The following is a 16124-nucleotide window of genomic DNA, read 5'->3' as shown; positions in this document are numbered from 1 at the left end:
ATTTTATAATTCACATGTAAAAATTTCTGAACGTGAATTATGTTCTTTCTTCCGTGGAACAAAAAAGGTGATGTTACACAGTTCACTTTATTTAAAGAGATAGTTCACCCAAAAAATGTGTTTCACATGTGTTTCAAATCTCTATACCGCACACGTCAACTTTGCGGCTTCAGCAGGCTACCAGAGCAGTTTACGGACACTTTAGTCAATGCTTGCTTTTATACCAGCCACCCTGCGGCTCGCTGAACATCCCAGAAGTGGCTGTCCATGCTAAATCGCTAAAGTTAGGCGAATCCCCCACCTCGTCCCTCCCCACCCGCCATCGTTTCGAAATTCCGTAGTTGGAATTTATTTGAATGATATTCTAATGGATCACCTTGTGACATCTTAGGATCTGGAAAACAAATGCTGTAGAGCAAAGGAGCTGTTCGTTGTAGTTTTTGAAAAGGGACTTTTTAAAAACAAAAAATCTCCCTTTGGAGTGGACTTTGAGATTTGTAACTTTGTAGATGTTTTTAGGCCCAAACATACACACCATACACTGGCTAAAATTCAAAAAGTGAAAAAGCATAATAAGACCCCTTAAATTACTCACCCTCATGTCATTCCAAACTGTAAGACCTTTGTTCATCTTTGGAACACAAATTAAGACATTTTGGATGAAACAGACTGCAACAGAACTACCATGGTCAAGGCACAAAAACATTGTAAGAACGTCGTTAAAACATTCCATGTAAAATCAGTGGTTCAACCTTAATTTTATGAAGCTACAAGGATACTTTTTGTGCGCAAAGAAAACAAAACTTTATTCAATGATTTCTTCCTTTCCGGGTCAGTCTGCCACCAATCTGATTTACAGGAGTACCACTATGTATGAGAAGAAATTGTTGAATTAAGTCGTTATTTTTGTTTTCTTGATGTCACAATATCAAGAAAACATGTTTTTGTGCATTGACCTTGGTAGTTGCGTTGCTGTCTATGCAGGGTCAGAAAGCTCTCGGATTTCATCAAAAATACCTCAATTTGTGCTCTAAAGATGAACAAAGGTCTTACGAGTTTAGAACAACATGAGGGTGAGTAATTAATGACAGAATTTTCCTTTTTGGATGAACTATCCCTTTAAATGTATGCAAATACAAATAAAATTTGAGCTGCATCAGAAACACAAATTCATGGCAATAAACTAGTAATTTTGGGGAGTATGGATGTGGTTGTTCTGCACATTTTGTGGCTGAGGTCCAGTCATTCCATAAAGACATAATTGTCAAAATGATCTCATTCACAAATCTGCAAAAATGACAAAAACGAAAATGATTAGTCTATAATTTTAATGGTAGGTTTATTTGAACAGTGAGAGACAGAATAAAAACAAAAAAACGCATTTCAAAAAATTTATAAATTGATTTGCATTTTAATGAGTGAAATAAGTATTTGCAAAACATGACTTAGTATTTGGTGGCAAGTCTAATGTTTCTTGTAGTTGGCCACCAGGTTTGCACATATCTCAGGAGGCATTTTTTGTCTAACTCCTCTTTGCAGGTCCTCTCCAAGTCATTAAGGTTTGGAGGCTGACGTTTGGCAACTCGAAACCTTCAGCTCCCTCCACAGATTTTCTATGAGATTAGGGTCTGGAGACTAGCTAGGCCACTCCAGGACCTTACTGTGCTTCTTCTTGTGCTACTGTTTTGTTGCCTTGGCCATGTGTTTTGGGTCACTGTCATGCTGGAATACCCATCCATGACCCATTTTCAATGAGGAAAGGAGGTTCTTACCCCGTCCATCCTCTCTTTGATGCGGTGCAGTTGTCCTGTCCCCTTAGCAGAAAAACACCCCCAAAAGTATAATGTTTCCACCTCCATGTTTGTCGGTGGGGATGGTGTTTTTGGGGTCATAGGCAGCGTTCCTCCTCCTCCTTCAAACACAGCAAGTTGAGTTGATGCCAAATAGCTCAAATTTGGTCTCATCTGACCACAACACTTTCACCAAGTTTTCCTCTGAATCCTTCAGATGTTCATTGGCAAGCTTCAGACAGGCCTGTACATGTGCTTTCTTGAGCAGGGGAACCTTCCTTCACGGCGTAGTGTTACCAGTTGTTTTTTTGGTGACTATGGTCTCAGCTGACTTGAGATCACTCCTGTGTCTTTCTGGGCTGATTACTCACGTTCTCATGATCATTGCAACTCCACGAGGTCAGATCTTGCATGGAGCTCCTGACCGAGGGAGACAGTTATTTTGTGTTCCTTCCATTTGTGAATAATCACACCAATTGTTGTCACCTTCTCACCAAGCTGCTTGAGGATGGTCTTGTAGCCCATTCCAGCCTTGTGTAGATCTACAGTCTTGTCCCTGACATCCTTGGACAGCTCTTTGGTCTTGGTCAAGGTGGAGAGTTTGGAATCGATTGATTGATTGCTTCTGTGGACAGGTGTCTTTTATACAGGTAACAAGCTGAGATCACAAGCAGTCCGTTTAAGAGAGTCCACCTAATCTCAGCTCATTACCTGTATAAAAGACACTATGGTGCCAGAAATCTTGCTTATTGATAAGGGTCAAATACTTATTCCGCTAACTAAAATGCAAATAAACCTTTTTGAAATGCATTTTTCTGGATTTTTTGTTGTTATTCTGTCTCTCACTGTTCAAATGAAGCTACCAATAAAATTATAGACTGATAATTTTTTTGTCAGTGGGCAACAATCAGCAGGTTTTTCCCTCACTGTAGATCTCCTAATCTATCCTATACCTAAATTTACCAACTACCTTACTATTATTAAGCAGCAAATTAGGAGTTTATTGAGTCAAAACTTATAGTTAATATGAGAATTGGTCCCCATACTAATTTGTGACCAAAGTTTGTATTTCCAGGCTACCATAACACTGTTATCTGTTTTTAGTTGAAAACTGGGTTGTGTAAACACCCCATAAGTGGACTACTCCTATTACTTGAGTCTTAAATTGACTCACTATAAAAGCCAAAATCAAGCACTTTTAAAGATAATTGTGTTTTCCTGTGTTTGGATGTTGGCCATTTTACCCATTAAGTCTGTAATACACTCCAAAACGTTTGCCCAATTTTTGCAATCTGGAGTTAATGCTAGTTTCAAAAAGTCAGAAAAACAATTTTATAGAAAAATAGTGAAAATACAGAAAAATGAGGAGCACAGACTTTATTTACTTTAGAATTTTATTCCATCCAGCCCAAGGATAACAAATACAGTATGTTTGATATTTTATGCTGATTTTAAAACACATTGTTTTCATGTGTCATGCATTTCCTAGCAATGACTTTTAGTGTGTTACCCTCAGTTGTTCAGTGTGTGATGCCCAGGGTTTCTATCCATTTTCGAAGTCTTTAAGTGTATGATACATGGGTGTGGTTTCAGTCCGTGTTTCCTTTCCTTTCCCTTTCCTTCCTTAGATTAAGCCAGGATTCATTTAAGGTTAAATTACTACATTTAAAGACAAAACTTTCATTAATTCTGTCATTAATTACTCACCCTCATGTTGTTTCAAACCCATATGACTTTTGTTCATCTTTGGAACATGAAACTCAGAGAATACTTTTTGTGCACAAACCCCCCCCCACCCCCCCCCCCCACAAAAATAACAACTTTATTCAACAATCTCTTCCCTTCCGTGTCAGTCTTCGACATGCATTCATGCACCTGGTGTGCCAGGTTTGTGCAACTCAATACAAATCAATGCCACCGACATATGTTAAATATGAGTGCAAGTTGCTTTCAGTTAAAACAGCTCAAACATGCATTTTAGGACTAGGCTAAAGCCTTGTCTGTGAAACCGGGCACTATTTTGTTCAAATCAGTTCAAGTTTAAAAAGCTGTTTAGTGTTCCATCCTTTAGTATACTTTGCACACTTTCTTTCATATCAGTGTATTAATTTCATTCTCTCTTTCTCTCCACAGTCCCTTCAGTCTGAATATGCTCAGTACTAAGTCTATGATTATACACTGATGGCCATAGCAGCTGACCTTTTGACCATGGACGGATACCTCAATCTCTCCTAAAAATGATAAAATGTTAAAAAAGAAAATCACACTCTGGGCTTACAGTGTTTATAATATATTTAAAGTGTTTTAAATTGAGAAATTAAGTTCTATAAGTCTAATGTATTGTTCACAAATGTATTCAGTAATTAAGTTTTTTTCTACATCCAAAATGGAACGTATCTGCTGTCTTTTTTTTTTTTTTTTAGAAAATCACAATTCTAATGAAAAGCTTAGCAGTTGTGCATCTGTGCATGAGTGTGTGACAGTATGGGTGTGTTTGCAAGAAGCATACATGTATGTATGTATGTATGATCATATAAAGCTGATTCAATTGTTTAGTAATATGATTGTACAGATATCATGATTTTTAAAACATTTTGTACAGATAGTTGTAATTTTAACTGGAACTTACTTTAAGTGGAATATATTTTAGATGCATTAAACCACTGCAATTACAAAGATCTCTTCATTTTCAAAGACTGTGACATGGTGATCTGAGCTGTACAAAAAGACTTGTTTCAAAAAGGCAAAGCCCAGTACTATTATGCACAACTTGGAGATATGAGGAAAATGTGAGCAGGTGTGGCTTGGAGTCTGATAAGTGAGCCAAATGGATAATGTTTGTTTTGAGAAAGAGAAAGTAAAAAGGAACAGGCGGGATGGTTGATCAGTATCTTTGTCAGAAAACGGCCGTGGTGGGAATATCCAACAACATTATCGTGCTATTTCTGAATTTGCATGCTGAATAAGTGAAATACAACGAAAGCAAAATGTTTGGATTGAAATGCATCACTTTTGCACTGTGGATTAATGTTCTCAATGTAATAACAGGTAAGAAGACCTCACACAGCTTTGTTTAATACATTTTAACCTTCTATGTTTCATTATTTTGACAGTACACATTTTTTTTTTCCACAGGAGAAAACAAATTCAGTCTGGAATTAACTCCAAAAACTAAAGTGATTCATGTTGGTGAGGATTTGGAGCTGATCTGTCGGATGAATGATTGTCCGGATAATGTGACCTTTACGTGGAGCGCAGCACTGGATAATATTGTCGGTGGAGATGTTAAAAATAACCCAACTGTTTCCGAACTGCTGATCAGGAACATCTCTGTTAAACATAGTGATACAATTGTGTGCAAAGCTACTTGTCAGAGAAATACACAACAGAAAACGTCAAAGATACGTGTGTTCTGTAAGTAATGTTTCAGCTATACTCTTAATTAGACAGTTATCAGTATATGGATATGGCAAGCTGATTTTACATAAATAAATACTAGTAAACGTTAGTAGCATTTATTTATCTAAAAACCGATACTCCTGTAAATTTTTTACAAACTTTGTGAAACTCTAACGAGAAGTGACAGTACTCTTTGCTTCCACATTCCACATATGGAATGGCATAACAGCAAGTAAAAATGATGAGAATTTTCATTGTTGCATGTAGTATCCCTTTAAAGCTGATTGTCTCAGTAGCAATTGGAACCAATTAAACTAGGCAATAGAAAATAACCAGTATGTGTGTTTTTTATGATAATTATATTTATTTATTTTTATATTCTCATTATTGTTATTTAGGTTTAAAGCTATGATGATCTAAACAGACTGAAAAAGACGTAAACCATTTCAGTATTTATTGTGTAAATGATTTGGGTACTGTTATGATGAAGTGTGTTTTCTGCAGCATTTCCACAAGATCCCGTACTGCCCAAAATAAAGAGTCTCATAGCAAACCAAGAACAGAAGCTCATCTGCACAGTCCCCAACATTTACCCTTTGGAAAAGTTTCACATTGAGTGGCTTCGTGGAGATAAGACCCTCTATATGGAAGAACCTGATGTACATGATTCAGACCATGTTCAGAATTATTCCTCTGTGTTCAATTACACACCTTCTGTCGATGATCTGGGCAAGAATATTAGTTGCAAAGCAATTCTGAAACTCAATGATCAACAGTTGCTCAATAGAACAACAACTGCTGAATGTAAGTTATTATTGAAGGAATGTTCCAGGTTCAATACAAGTTAAAGCGTTAAAAACTCACTCTCAAGTTATTCCAAACCTGTATGAGTTTCTTTTTTATGACGGCATTTTAGTGCCACATAAAAAAAATAGAAAATTACGAGATTAAATTTTTAACATTTTTAGAATAAAGTCGAAATATTTAAAAAATAAAGTTGAAATTATAAGAATACAATCAAAATATTTCAAGAATAATGTTGAAATATTTTGAGAATGAAGTCTAGCCTGTGCATGCAAATAACCCAGATTGGAAGCACGGGAGAATTTGCCAGGCCACCAGAATTTATTTGAATATATGTGGGATTAAGAAAGCATACCATGTGTTATGCTCGCAGGTACAGTATGCTTGGAAATAGTATTTTGCGTATTCAATTGCATTCATAAGGCCTATTTAGTGCGCCAGCCATCCAATAATAGCAATAAGCTTTGTGCTTTTGGTACTTAAAGTCTCGGATTTCAAAATTTGTCAGTTTTTTCATAGCGAAATACAAACAATGTGTCTTGCAATAATGTGTTTTTCACGCTCTTTAATGTTGCAGGTCGCAGATCGCTGTATTCATGTGAATCAGTCGTCTTTTCGATTAGAATTAGGATTAGATTTTGGAATATCACCCAGTGCTCGCAATCAAGGCTATTTGCATGCGCAATTGGCTAGAATATACTCTTAAAGTATTAGAACTTTAATCTTGTAATTGCTATGAATTAATGCTTGTAATTTTGACTTTACTCTCAAAATATTTTGACTTTATTGTCAAAATATTTGACTTCATGCCCGTAATATTTAAATTTTATTCTTGTAATTCTTGTTCCTGTAATATTTCGACTTTGTTCTTGTAATTTCGGCTTTATTCTCATAATATTCTGACTGTATATATATATATATATATATATATATATATATATATATATATAAAAAATATATATATGGAAATCAATGGCTACAATCAACTTCAGAGTGAGTAAATGATGACAGAATTTAGGTGAACTATCCTCTTAAGATCAAACAACAGCATTAATGACATGACTAACTAGTACTTAAATATTCCTTTAGCAAGAATTAAATCACTTTTCATGTATCATCAATGAAATGTATGCATTTCTTTTCTAGATGGTCCAGGGACTATAACACTTTCCAGTACTAATACCTCTATGAATCTTGGCGAAAATTTGGAGGTAACATGTCATGCAGACGGAAACCCCAAACCAACAATCTTGTGGTGGAAACTTGGGAAGACTGAGCTTGAACTCCAGAGCAAGAACCACAAGCTCATAATAAATAATGCTTCCAGGTCTCAGGCAGGTTGGTACCAGTGTGACGCAACCAATGCCGTGGGAAGCCAGCAAATACGCATAAATATCACTGTCGTAGGTGGGTAAATTAATTTGGGATGAAATCAGCTGTCTTATCATTTTGAAACCCGGCCATGATATTTAATCTTTATTTAAATGCAGATCCTTCGAACATCCCCAAAATCAAGTTAAGCTATACAGAAGAGCCCAAGGAAGGAGAGAACATAACCGCAAGTCCTCCAAACATCCCCCAAATCAAGTTAAGCCATACAGAAGAGCCCAAGGAAGGAGAGAACATAAGCGCTGGTCCTCCAAACATCCCCAAAATCAAGTTAAGCCATACAGAAGAGCCCAAAGAAGGAGAGAACATAAGCATAATCTGTTTTTCAGACGGTGGGCCAGCACAACTCAAACTGTACAGACAGTCCCAGAGCCTTGTGACAGGAGGTCTGAATGAATCAGCTGTGCTTTTAAACCTTTCATCAATCCAAATAACAGATGCAGGGATTTACATATGTGAAGCAAAAAATGATTTTGGCATTGAGAGAAGCACAATTAACATCACAGTTAAAGGTGAGTGATGGAGGAAATTTTATTGCATGGGAAATCGGTTTGTTCAATCAGTCTTGATTAACACGATGTCGATATTTCATGATTTTAACCATTTCCAATTTAATTTTAGTCATTGATATTAGTGTTTGTGTTTATTTAAATATTACCATGTTGGTTTCATTTACTTTTAGCTTAGCTTTCAGTGTTGCCAAGTCCACAGGTTTACAGATGTTTTGGGCTACTTTCACACCACTGCTGCGGGTTGTTTTTTAGTCCGCAGGTTAAAGCAACCCCCAACCCCCAACCCCCAACCCCCCCCCCCCCCCCCCTGGATTCGTGTCGCCGACCTGGTTTTATTTTCAATTAGTAATTTTAGTGCTTTAACTTACCTATTTAAACTTATCATAATAAGCAACTTTCATGTCTTCAGCTCTTAGTTCTCAGATCTGATGACTGCTGAGCTCCTGTGGCCTCTCAGAAAACTCTGAAAAGTTGTTTCAAACTGATTTGCTGCTAGTAAAAAAATCAATTTTGATGAGTAATGTTGGGAACATTTTACGTTAAAACAGCTTGCCATATTCCTTGAATTCTGTGTTGTGTAGAAAATGTCTTGTGTGTCACAAAAAAGTTGTTACTTGTACCCATTGTATGACTAAACTTACTCCCAGGAACCCAGCATATCTCAAGTAAGCAAGTTTAAAAAAAAAAAGAAAAAAAAAAGAAACCTGCAGCCAAAGGAGAAGCTACAGTGGATTTAGCAATCAAATTATACATGAATATAAAAGAATAAAAATATGTTCAGCACTCTATAGCTGTGACTATATTGTTATCCATCTTATTCTTCAACACAGAAGTAAGCCTAGATTAGCCGCTATCCAAATTTTCCCATGAAACTGGGTATTTGTAAATGTTATGGGTCTGGCTTGCGATCACATCCACATCCAGCTATTTTTGTACAAAACAGGAATGAACCGGAAGTCTCACTCAGGGGCGGACTGGCCGTCTGGACGTTCTGGAGAATACCAGAACGGACGCTGCAGCAGAACGGCCGTCGGCCTCCTCTGTGCAGCCGTCACCGTTTTTTTTCTTGCTTATAATTTACTGTTGTTCCATGTCAAGACCGATAGGTGGCAACAATGCGCCTACAAGCCCATAGATGCGCAAGCTCACTCGTCAATGCTTGTCACTCAACCGTTTACAAGTGAAGTGCAGATGGGAGAAAGAACATGTGCTGCGTCCCAATTCGCATACTATCCGTCCTAAATAGTATTCGAAAATAGAATTAGTATGTCCCAAATCGTAGTATGTTCAAAAAAGTATTCCAAAGATTCCCGGATGGTCTACTACTTGACTTCAGAATTCGAAGTGCGGATCAATGCATACTCTAACGGCTAATATTGCCCACAACACATTGCGCGGTGAACGGAGGATTCGATTAGAACTACAAACACGCATAAAAAGTGTTAAAAAACTACAAACATGGAGGATATGCGCGACCAACGGACAGGTAGAGAAAGGAGTTTGAGTGATAAATAATCAGTGTGTAACCTGATAAAAAATATATATTTTTAAATGTTATCCTCGTTATATTTCATTTGCAGCAACATTGTGAACTTTTATAATGATATGTTTGGTCATTAACGTTTAAATGCATAATTATGCAAACACGAGCAGAGTTCTCGGCATGAAAGACTCCTGAAAGAACGTGCCTCTTCATTTCTCTCTAATACGGTAGGAAATTAAATTAAACGAAATGTAGATAATGTTAACTGTGATGATTGACAGGGCAGTTTAAACAGTGAGAGGATTCAGGTAACTAAGCAACAGAGTGTCCGTTAAAAAAGCAGTTATGACGAAGTAGTATGTCCCAAAGCTCGCCTACTATTCTGCTACATACTCAAAAGTATGTACTTTTTCTTCACAAAAAGAGTACATACTTTTAGGGCGTAGTATAAGTAGGCGAATTGGGACGCAGCAAGTGATACTGCAGGTGTTGGTAATGCGAAAAAAAGGAAAGAAAAGGGTGGGGCTGAGAAGGTGAGGGGAAAAAAAACAGGATATAAACATGCCGCAGCATTAACATGAAGGCAGAAGAAATATTTAATAAGTAATTAAACCGTTTTTGTGCACACTGCAAAAACTTCATCTAATCAAGTAAAAAAAATCTTGTTTCCAGCTAAGAAGTATTTTTAACCTTGTTACTTATATAGGTGTTAGATTATTAATCTTATATTGAGTAGGCTATATATGCCTTATTTTTTAGAATTCTTACCAAGTGTCATTTGTCTTGTTTCATTGGCAGATTATTTCACTTAATTTAAGAATTTTTCGACTAAAATCAAGTATTTTAAGGGTTAGGTTAGTCGAAAGCTTCTTAAATTAAGTGAAATAGTCTGCCAATGTAATAAGACAAATTGCACTTGCTAAGAATTCTCAAAATAAGACAAATATACTCAAAATAAGATTAATAATATAACATCGTCTGCTCTTGCTTAGAATTTAAGTTTTAAAACAAGATCAAAAATACTTCTTAGCTGGAAACAACTTTTTTGACTTGGTTAGATGAACAGTTTTTGCAGTGCCGTATGTTTTTGCACAAATTAATTAAGAGATTAGTAAGTAATAAATATAGTTTAAGATTGCATGGAATAGATGACGTAATACATAAACCCCGTTTTTTTTACCTGCATATTTTTCAGCAGAGAGACATTAAAAGAGTGCTGTTTATTTCTGTGAGTATTCTACACTATGCTTTTAACACATGTTTTAGTCAACATCAGAGATAATGCTATAATTTGGAAGGTAAAACATCATGGGTTAAGATTTAAGTATTTTGAGACCCGTGTCTGTTGCTGATTAGCTTTCACACACTGTTGTTGTGGGCTGAGCCGAGTCAAAGTCCAGGGCTGTTTTTTAGTCCCAGTCCGCCACTGGTCTCACTGATAGGCTTAATTCTGTGTTGAAGAAAAAGGTGAATTGGGGAAATAACGAGAACAAGAACAACATGCAGTCATTGGTAAAACTGTTTGCACTACAAACCGGTGTGTTCATAATTAAGATAATACATTAAAATAATATAGTAAGACACTAGTTTGTAATATAAAGCAGCAAAAACAGCTAAAAATAGCTGGTCAGGGATGAGACTGTAAGCCAGACATAAAATGTACAAATGGTCGTGCCCGCACTAATCATAGTTTATCCAGTAAGTATGGAATATTCCAGTTATAGCGATGATTCTTGACTCTAATGATTCTTTACTCTTGTAATCCAGCACAACATCACATCTCAACAATGCCTGACCTGCCTGTGGCCATAGTGCCGGCTGTAGGGTCAGTGTCGCTGTTGACCGCTGCTGGACTGCTGATCCGACACTGCAGAAAGAAAGCCAAAAGCGACTCCAATGACATCGCACTCGTCTAAACGGATGAAGAGCACATTAACAAAATGAAGTGTTTGTCTGCTGTAAGGAACATGCAACTGGACATTGTCTATAAAACATTCATGGACAGGTGAATACAAAGCTGGGCTGTGTTTTCTGTATTTATTTAGTAATTTTTTTGACTAACAGTATTATTTTCTTATAAGTTTAATATTTCATAGATTGTTTCCAAATACAGAGTATATACTTTGAAGCTGCATCTAAAGGTCAAAGGTTTGAAATACTTATCAAAAAAGCCTCTCATGTACGATGGCGTTTTAGTATACTCTTAAAGGTGCCATAGAATGCATTTATTCAATATTTTAAATTGTTCTCTGATAGCTACATAGAAGGTATATGGCATAGGAAATGGTAAAAATGATCCAGAAACAGTTTTACTGGTCTATTTACAACCCTAGGATTTGTCCCTAGAATGAAATGCTCTGTTATTATTAGGAAGGTCCGTGAATATTAAATGAGGAGCTCTGCTCTGATTAGCTGTCTTACAGAGCGACTCGCTCTCACACAGCTGTAAGGAAACACATGGAGGAAATATATATTTAATTATGGAGCTCGATCCGCTATTAATATGAGGGGGATTGAAACTGCCGTTTTGAATCCACGATAACTTTTAAGTTTTACTTTTGACATCGGCGATCGCAAGTGCTCTGTGTAACCTTATGCTACAGACAGTAATTACCACATTTGACAAGTTTAGATGCTGTCAGCAGTGATCAGGATCTGCAAAGCATTCGGCATCGTCAGTCATCTCTCTGTTTATGTGGTAAGTGAAATCTTATGTACTGCAATGTAACAGGCTAGCGCTAACAAGAAGCTAACCGTGTCCCTTCAGTGGCTCGCCTTACTTTATTAGAATGCTTTATTTGTTTTCTGTTGCTTTGTGAGTACAGACACCAACCCATCCCTGCACTAAACATCTCCTGCACAACCTGGAACATAACATTTATTTCCGTGATCTGCCATTTTCGCTATTGTCCTCACTTTGTTTTTTCATAATAGCCTCCCGGCAGAACGTCTGATGATTGGTTTATGCAAATGTTGGGGGCGGTACTATTAACGCGATTGTTATGCTAGGATTAACCTATTTTTCAGTGGTCTTTTGCGAACACCAAATTTATACAAAAAAGAGGAAACAATGGCGTTTGAGACTCATGGTATGTCATGTCCATGTACAGAACTGTTGTTATTCAACCATGCCAAGGTAAATACAGTTTTCCATTCTATGGCACCTTTAAAATATTATAACTTTAATTTCTACTATTATCTGCTCTGCTGCCGTTGTTTAATTTCGACTTTATTCTCTTAGTATTTTAACTTCATACTCGTAATATTTTGACTTTATTCTCGTAATGTTTTGACTTAATTTAACTTTTTCTCAAAATATTATAACTTCAATACCTTAATTTTTTATTTTTTTACAGTGGTAGTAAAATGTCGTCAGACTACACTCTCAAACGCTGCATTTATTTGATTCAAAATACATTAAAACAGCAATATTAATTATTTTTAAATTAATATTGCTGTTAATTAAATTATTTTTTAATTAATTTTAAGAAAAAATGTGTTTTTTATAATTAGAATTAATTTTTTTGATGACAAGGCTATATTTTAAGCAGTCATTACTTCAGTCGTCAGTGTCACATGATCCTTCAGAAATTGCTGTAATATGATTTGATGCTGAAGAAACATTTCCTGTTATTATCAACGTTGAAAACAGTTTCAAAAGTTTTGGGAGGAAAAAAATTATACACACACACACACACACACACACACACACACATATATATATAAATAAATATATATATATATATATATATATATATAAGAACTAATTAATGCTTTTATTCAGCAAGAATGCAATAACTGATCAAAAGTGACAGTAACACATATATAAATGATGCTGAAAATTCAACTTTTGCATCACAAGAATTAATTACATTTGAAAATATATTAAAACACTTCTTTTAAATTATAATAATATTTCCCAGTATTACTGCTTTTATTGCAAAGGTAGATTGTTAACTCGCCAAATGAAGTCTGCACATAACTGCACACAGCATTCAGCAAATAGCCTAAAAACGCAGAGAATATTCATGCAGTTTTACACATTTGTTGTTTTATCATATTGAACAAATCTAACTTCAGATGAAAGTTTGGCACAAATAAAGGAAAACGCCTTTCCCTCAGACTCTAAAGCATGCTGACTTTCCCCTTTCCTCCGAAAACAATGCAACAATACTTTTGGGGTTCACCTAACCTGCTAATTGTTACAGGCATTGTCCATTCTCTTCCTGTTTCGGTTATCAGTTTATCAAACGTGATATCCAGCACTCTAGGTGTTGAAATATACTGCTGCAGTTTAATACAGTGCCATTGTGGAAATCCCAGAAGCTCTGATAAACCCAATTATGCTGTAAATGTACTAACTAAATGAATAGAATAGAAAAAAAAAAAGTTTGTCCTTTTCATTTTGTATATAATGGCCGTACATAATTAAGTAAGTGTTGACTGAGCTCTCATGTGCCTTCCTGAGATGGTCTGTGATCATGGCTTTTAGTTTAGTCTCGTTTAAGTCCATTTTCACCCCTTTTAGATAAGGACACAGGAAGGGAGACAAAAAAAAAAAAAAAAAAAAAAACTTTTTAGAAGCTATCATAACATTAATGTCTGTCTAAATTTATACAACATTATGAACACTTCTAAGCACAATTACTTTTGTTTTCCTTCCAGCATCCTTAGCAAAAAGGGGTGGAAAAATGACTTCAAAAGAACTAAATTAGAAGCCTTGATCACAGACCATTTCAGTCTTTTTGCAATTTGTCAAGCTTCCATAAAAACATCTATCCACACAAAATTATTAATACCCCAGGCAAATTCTGACTTAAAGTTACTTTTATTAAACCAGCAAGGTTTTTTTGACCGGAAATGACACAGGCGTCTCCCAAAAGATAATAAGACGATGTACAAGAGGCATCATTGTGGGAAAAAAAAAAATATTTCTCAGCTTTTATTTACATTTGAACAAAAAGTGGCATGTCCAAAATTATTTATACCCTTCTCAATAATCAATAGACAAGCCTTTATTGGCTTATTACAGCAAACAAATGCTTCCTATAATTTCTGGCCAGCTTTTTGCATGTCTCCATTGGTATTTTTGCCCATTCATCTTTAGCGATGAACTCCAACTCTTTCACGTTGGAGGGTCTCCTTGCCATCACCCTGATCTTTAGCTCCCTTCACAGATTCTCAATTGGATTTAAGTCAGGACTCTGGCTGGGCCACTGCAAAACGTTAATGTTTTTGTCTGCTAACCATTTCTTTTCAATTTTGCTGTGTGTTTTGTGTCGTTGTATTGCTGAAATGTCCACTGGTGCCCAAGGCTAAGTTTCTCTGCAGACTGCCTGATGTTGTTGTTGAGAATTTTGATGTATTGCTCCTTTTTTTGGTGCTGTTTACTGTGATTAGGTTTCTTGGTCCACCGGCTGAAAAACACCCAAAAACATTAGGTTCCCACCACCATGTTTGACAGTGGGGATGGTGTTCTTAGGGTTGAAGGCTTCTCCTGTTTTATGCCAAAGGTGTAACTTTTGGCTTCCGACCACATCCTGTGAGATTTTTCACAGTGTGGAACGTCTTGTATTTTTTAAAAATACTTTGCACTGTAGCCACTGGAACACATTTAGATATGGTCTTATAGCCCTTTCCTAGCTTGTGAGCAGCCACAATGCGCAGCCGCAGGTCCTCAGTGAGCTCCTTTGTTTTAGCCATGACTGTCCACAAACCAACAGCAGAGAGCTTCTGATTTTCACCTGTTGAGTTGATTAAAACAGCTGTTCCCAATGAATCAAGGTAATTAGGATGCTTTAGAACAGCTTGGACTATTTGGAATGGTATAGAACTTAGAATTTTCCCATAGACTGTGACAGTTTGCAAAGGGTATGAATAATTTTGGACATGACACTTTTTGTTCAAATGAAATCAGTATGATCAACTTTTTCCCTTTTACAAAGAAAATTTGGATTTAAAATTCAACAAATCTCATAAAACACACTCGAAATATTGTTAAAATTGTAATTGTTATTGATTTACCTCTGAAAACCTTTTAATAATATAGAAAAACATAATTGCAAAGAAGGTGTAAGCAAAATCTTAATAGGTCAATATTACCCTTCTTAATAAATTATATATTACTGTGTTTCGGTAGTGACAAATTTGGGGAGAGGACAAATATTCCAAAACTTTATAAGAATATAAGAATTAACTGCAGAATTACTAGAAGTGTTTACCTGGTATATTATACAATTTGCATACATACAAAATTTGTGCAAAAACTTTCCAACTTTCAATTTCAACTAATTTTGTAGAGTGGCCCATATATAGGTCACCAGGCATTGTGAACACATTGTGCTAATTTCCTCTAGGGGGATACAAGAATGTTTGTATTCTGCTTCAACCTCAAAAGTGAAAGTTAATGTATCAAACCCTTCCATTGTGTGAACTTTGCGCTACAGGCTTTTAAAGGAAGTATGAAATAGTTTCACTTTAGTTCAAGCGCTTTCCTGTCACTTTCCTGACCCCTGTTTAATACAAGATAAGATGTTCTATTGACAGGATCCAGCTTTGTTCTCAGGAAATGTATCTTGGCATATTATGTACATTTGGTTCACTTTGCAATAGTTGAATATGACAGATAAAATCACAGATCTGCTGTTGTTTATTTTTTTATGTACCTTCATTGTTTTTCCATGTAACCACTGTTAAATAAACTATTTTTATCACGGATCCTGTGTAGTTTATAGTGATATTTATTTA

At 35.9% G+C, this 16124-nt stretch overlaps 1 protein-coding gene and 1 pseudogene across 1 annotated transcript; both read left to right on the top strand.

Annotated features, from left to right (window-relative positions):
- The first annotated feature begins 57 nt into the window (after window positions 1-57).
- vcam1a (vascular cell adhesion molecule 1a) lies at window positions 58-14541 on the top strand. Its single transcript, XM_073848224.1, has 6 exons — window positions 58-4838; window positions 4926-5204; window positions 5694-5993; window positions 7140-7400; window positions 7484-7894; window positions 11145-14541. Exons 1-6 carry the CDS (start codon window positions 4778-4780, stop codon window positions 11291-11293), a joined length of 1461 nt encoding a protein of 486 aa, XP_073704325.1. The 5' UTR covers window positions 58-4777; the 3' UTR covers window positions 11294-14541.
- LOC141344580 (vascular cell adhesion protein 1-like) overlaps window positions 12448-16124 on the top strand; it is a 38677-nt pseudogene continuing 35000 nt past the window's right edge.

This window comes from Garra rufa, chromosome 10, assembly GCF_049309525.1.
Source record: "Garra rufa chromosome 10, GarRuf1.0, whole genome shotgun sequence".
Classification (NCBI taxonomy): Eukaryota; Metazoa; Chordata; class Actinopteri; order Cypriniformes; family Cyprinidae; genus Garra; species Garra rufa.
This window is presented reverse-complemented; position numbering and strand designations above follow the sequence as displayed.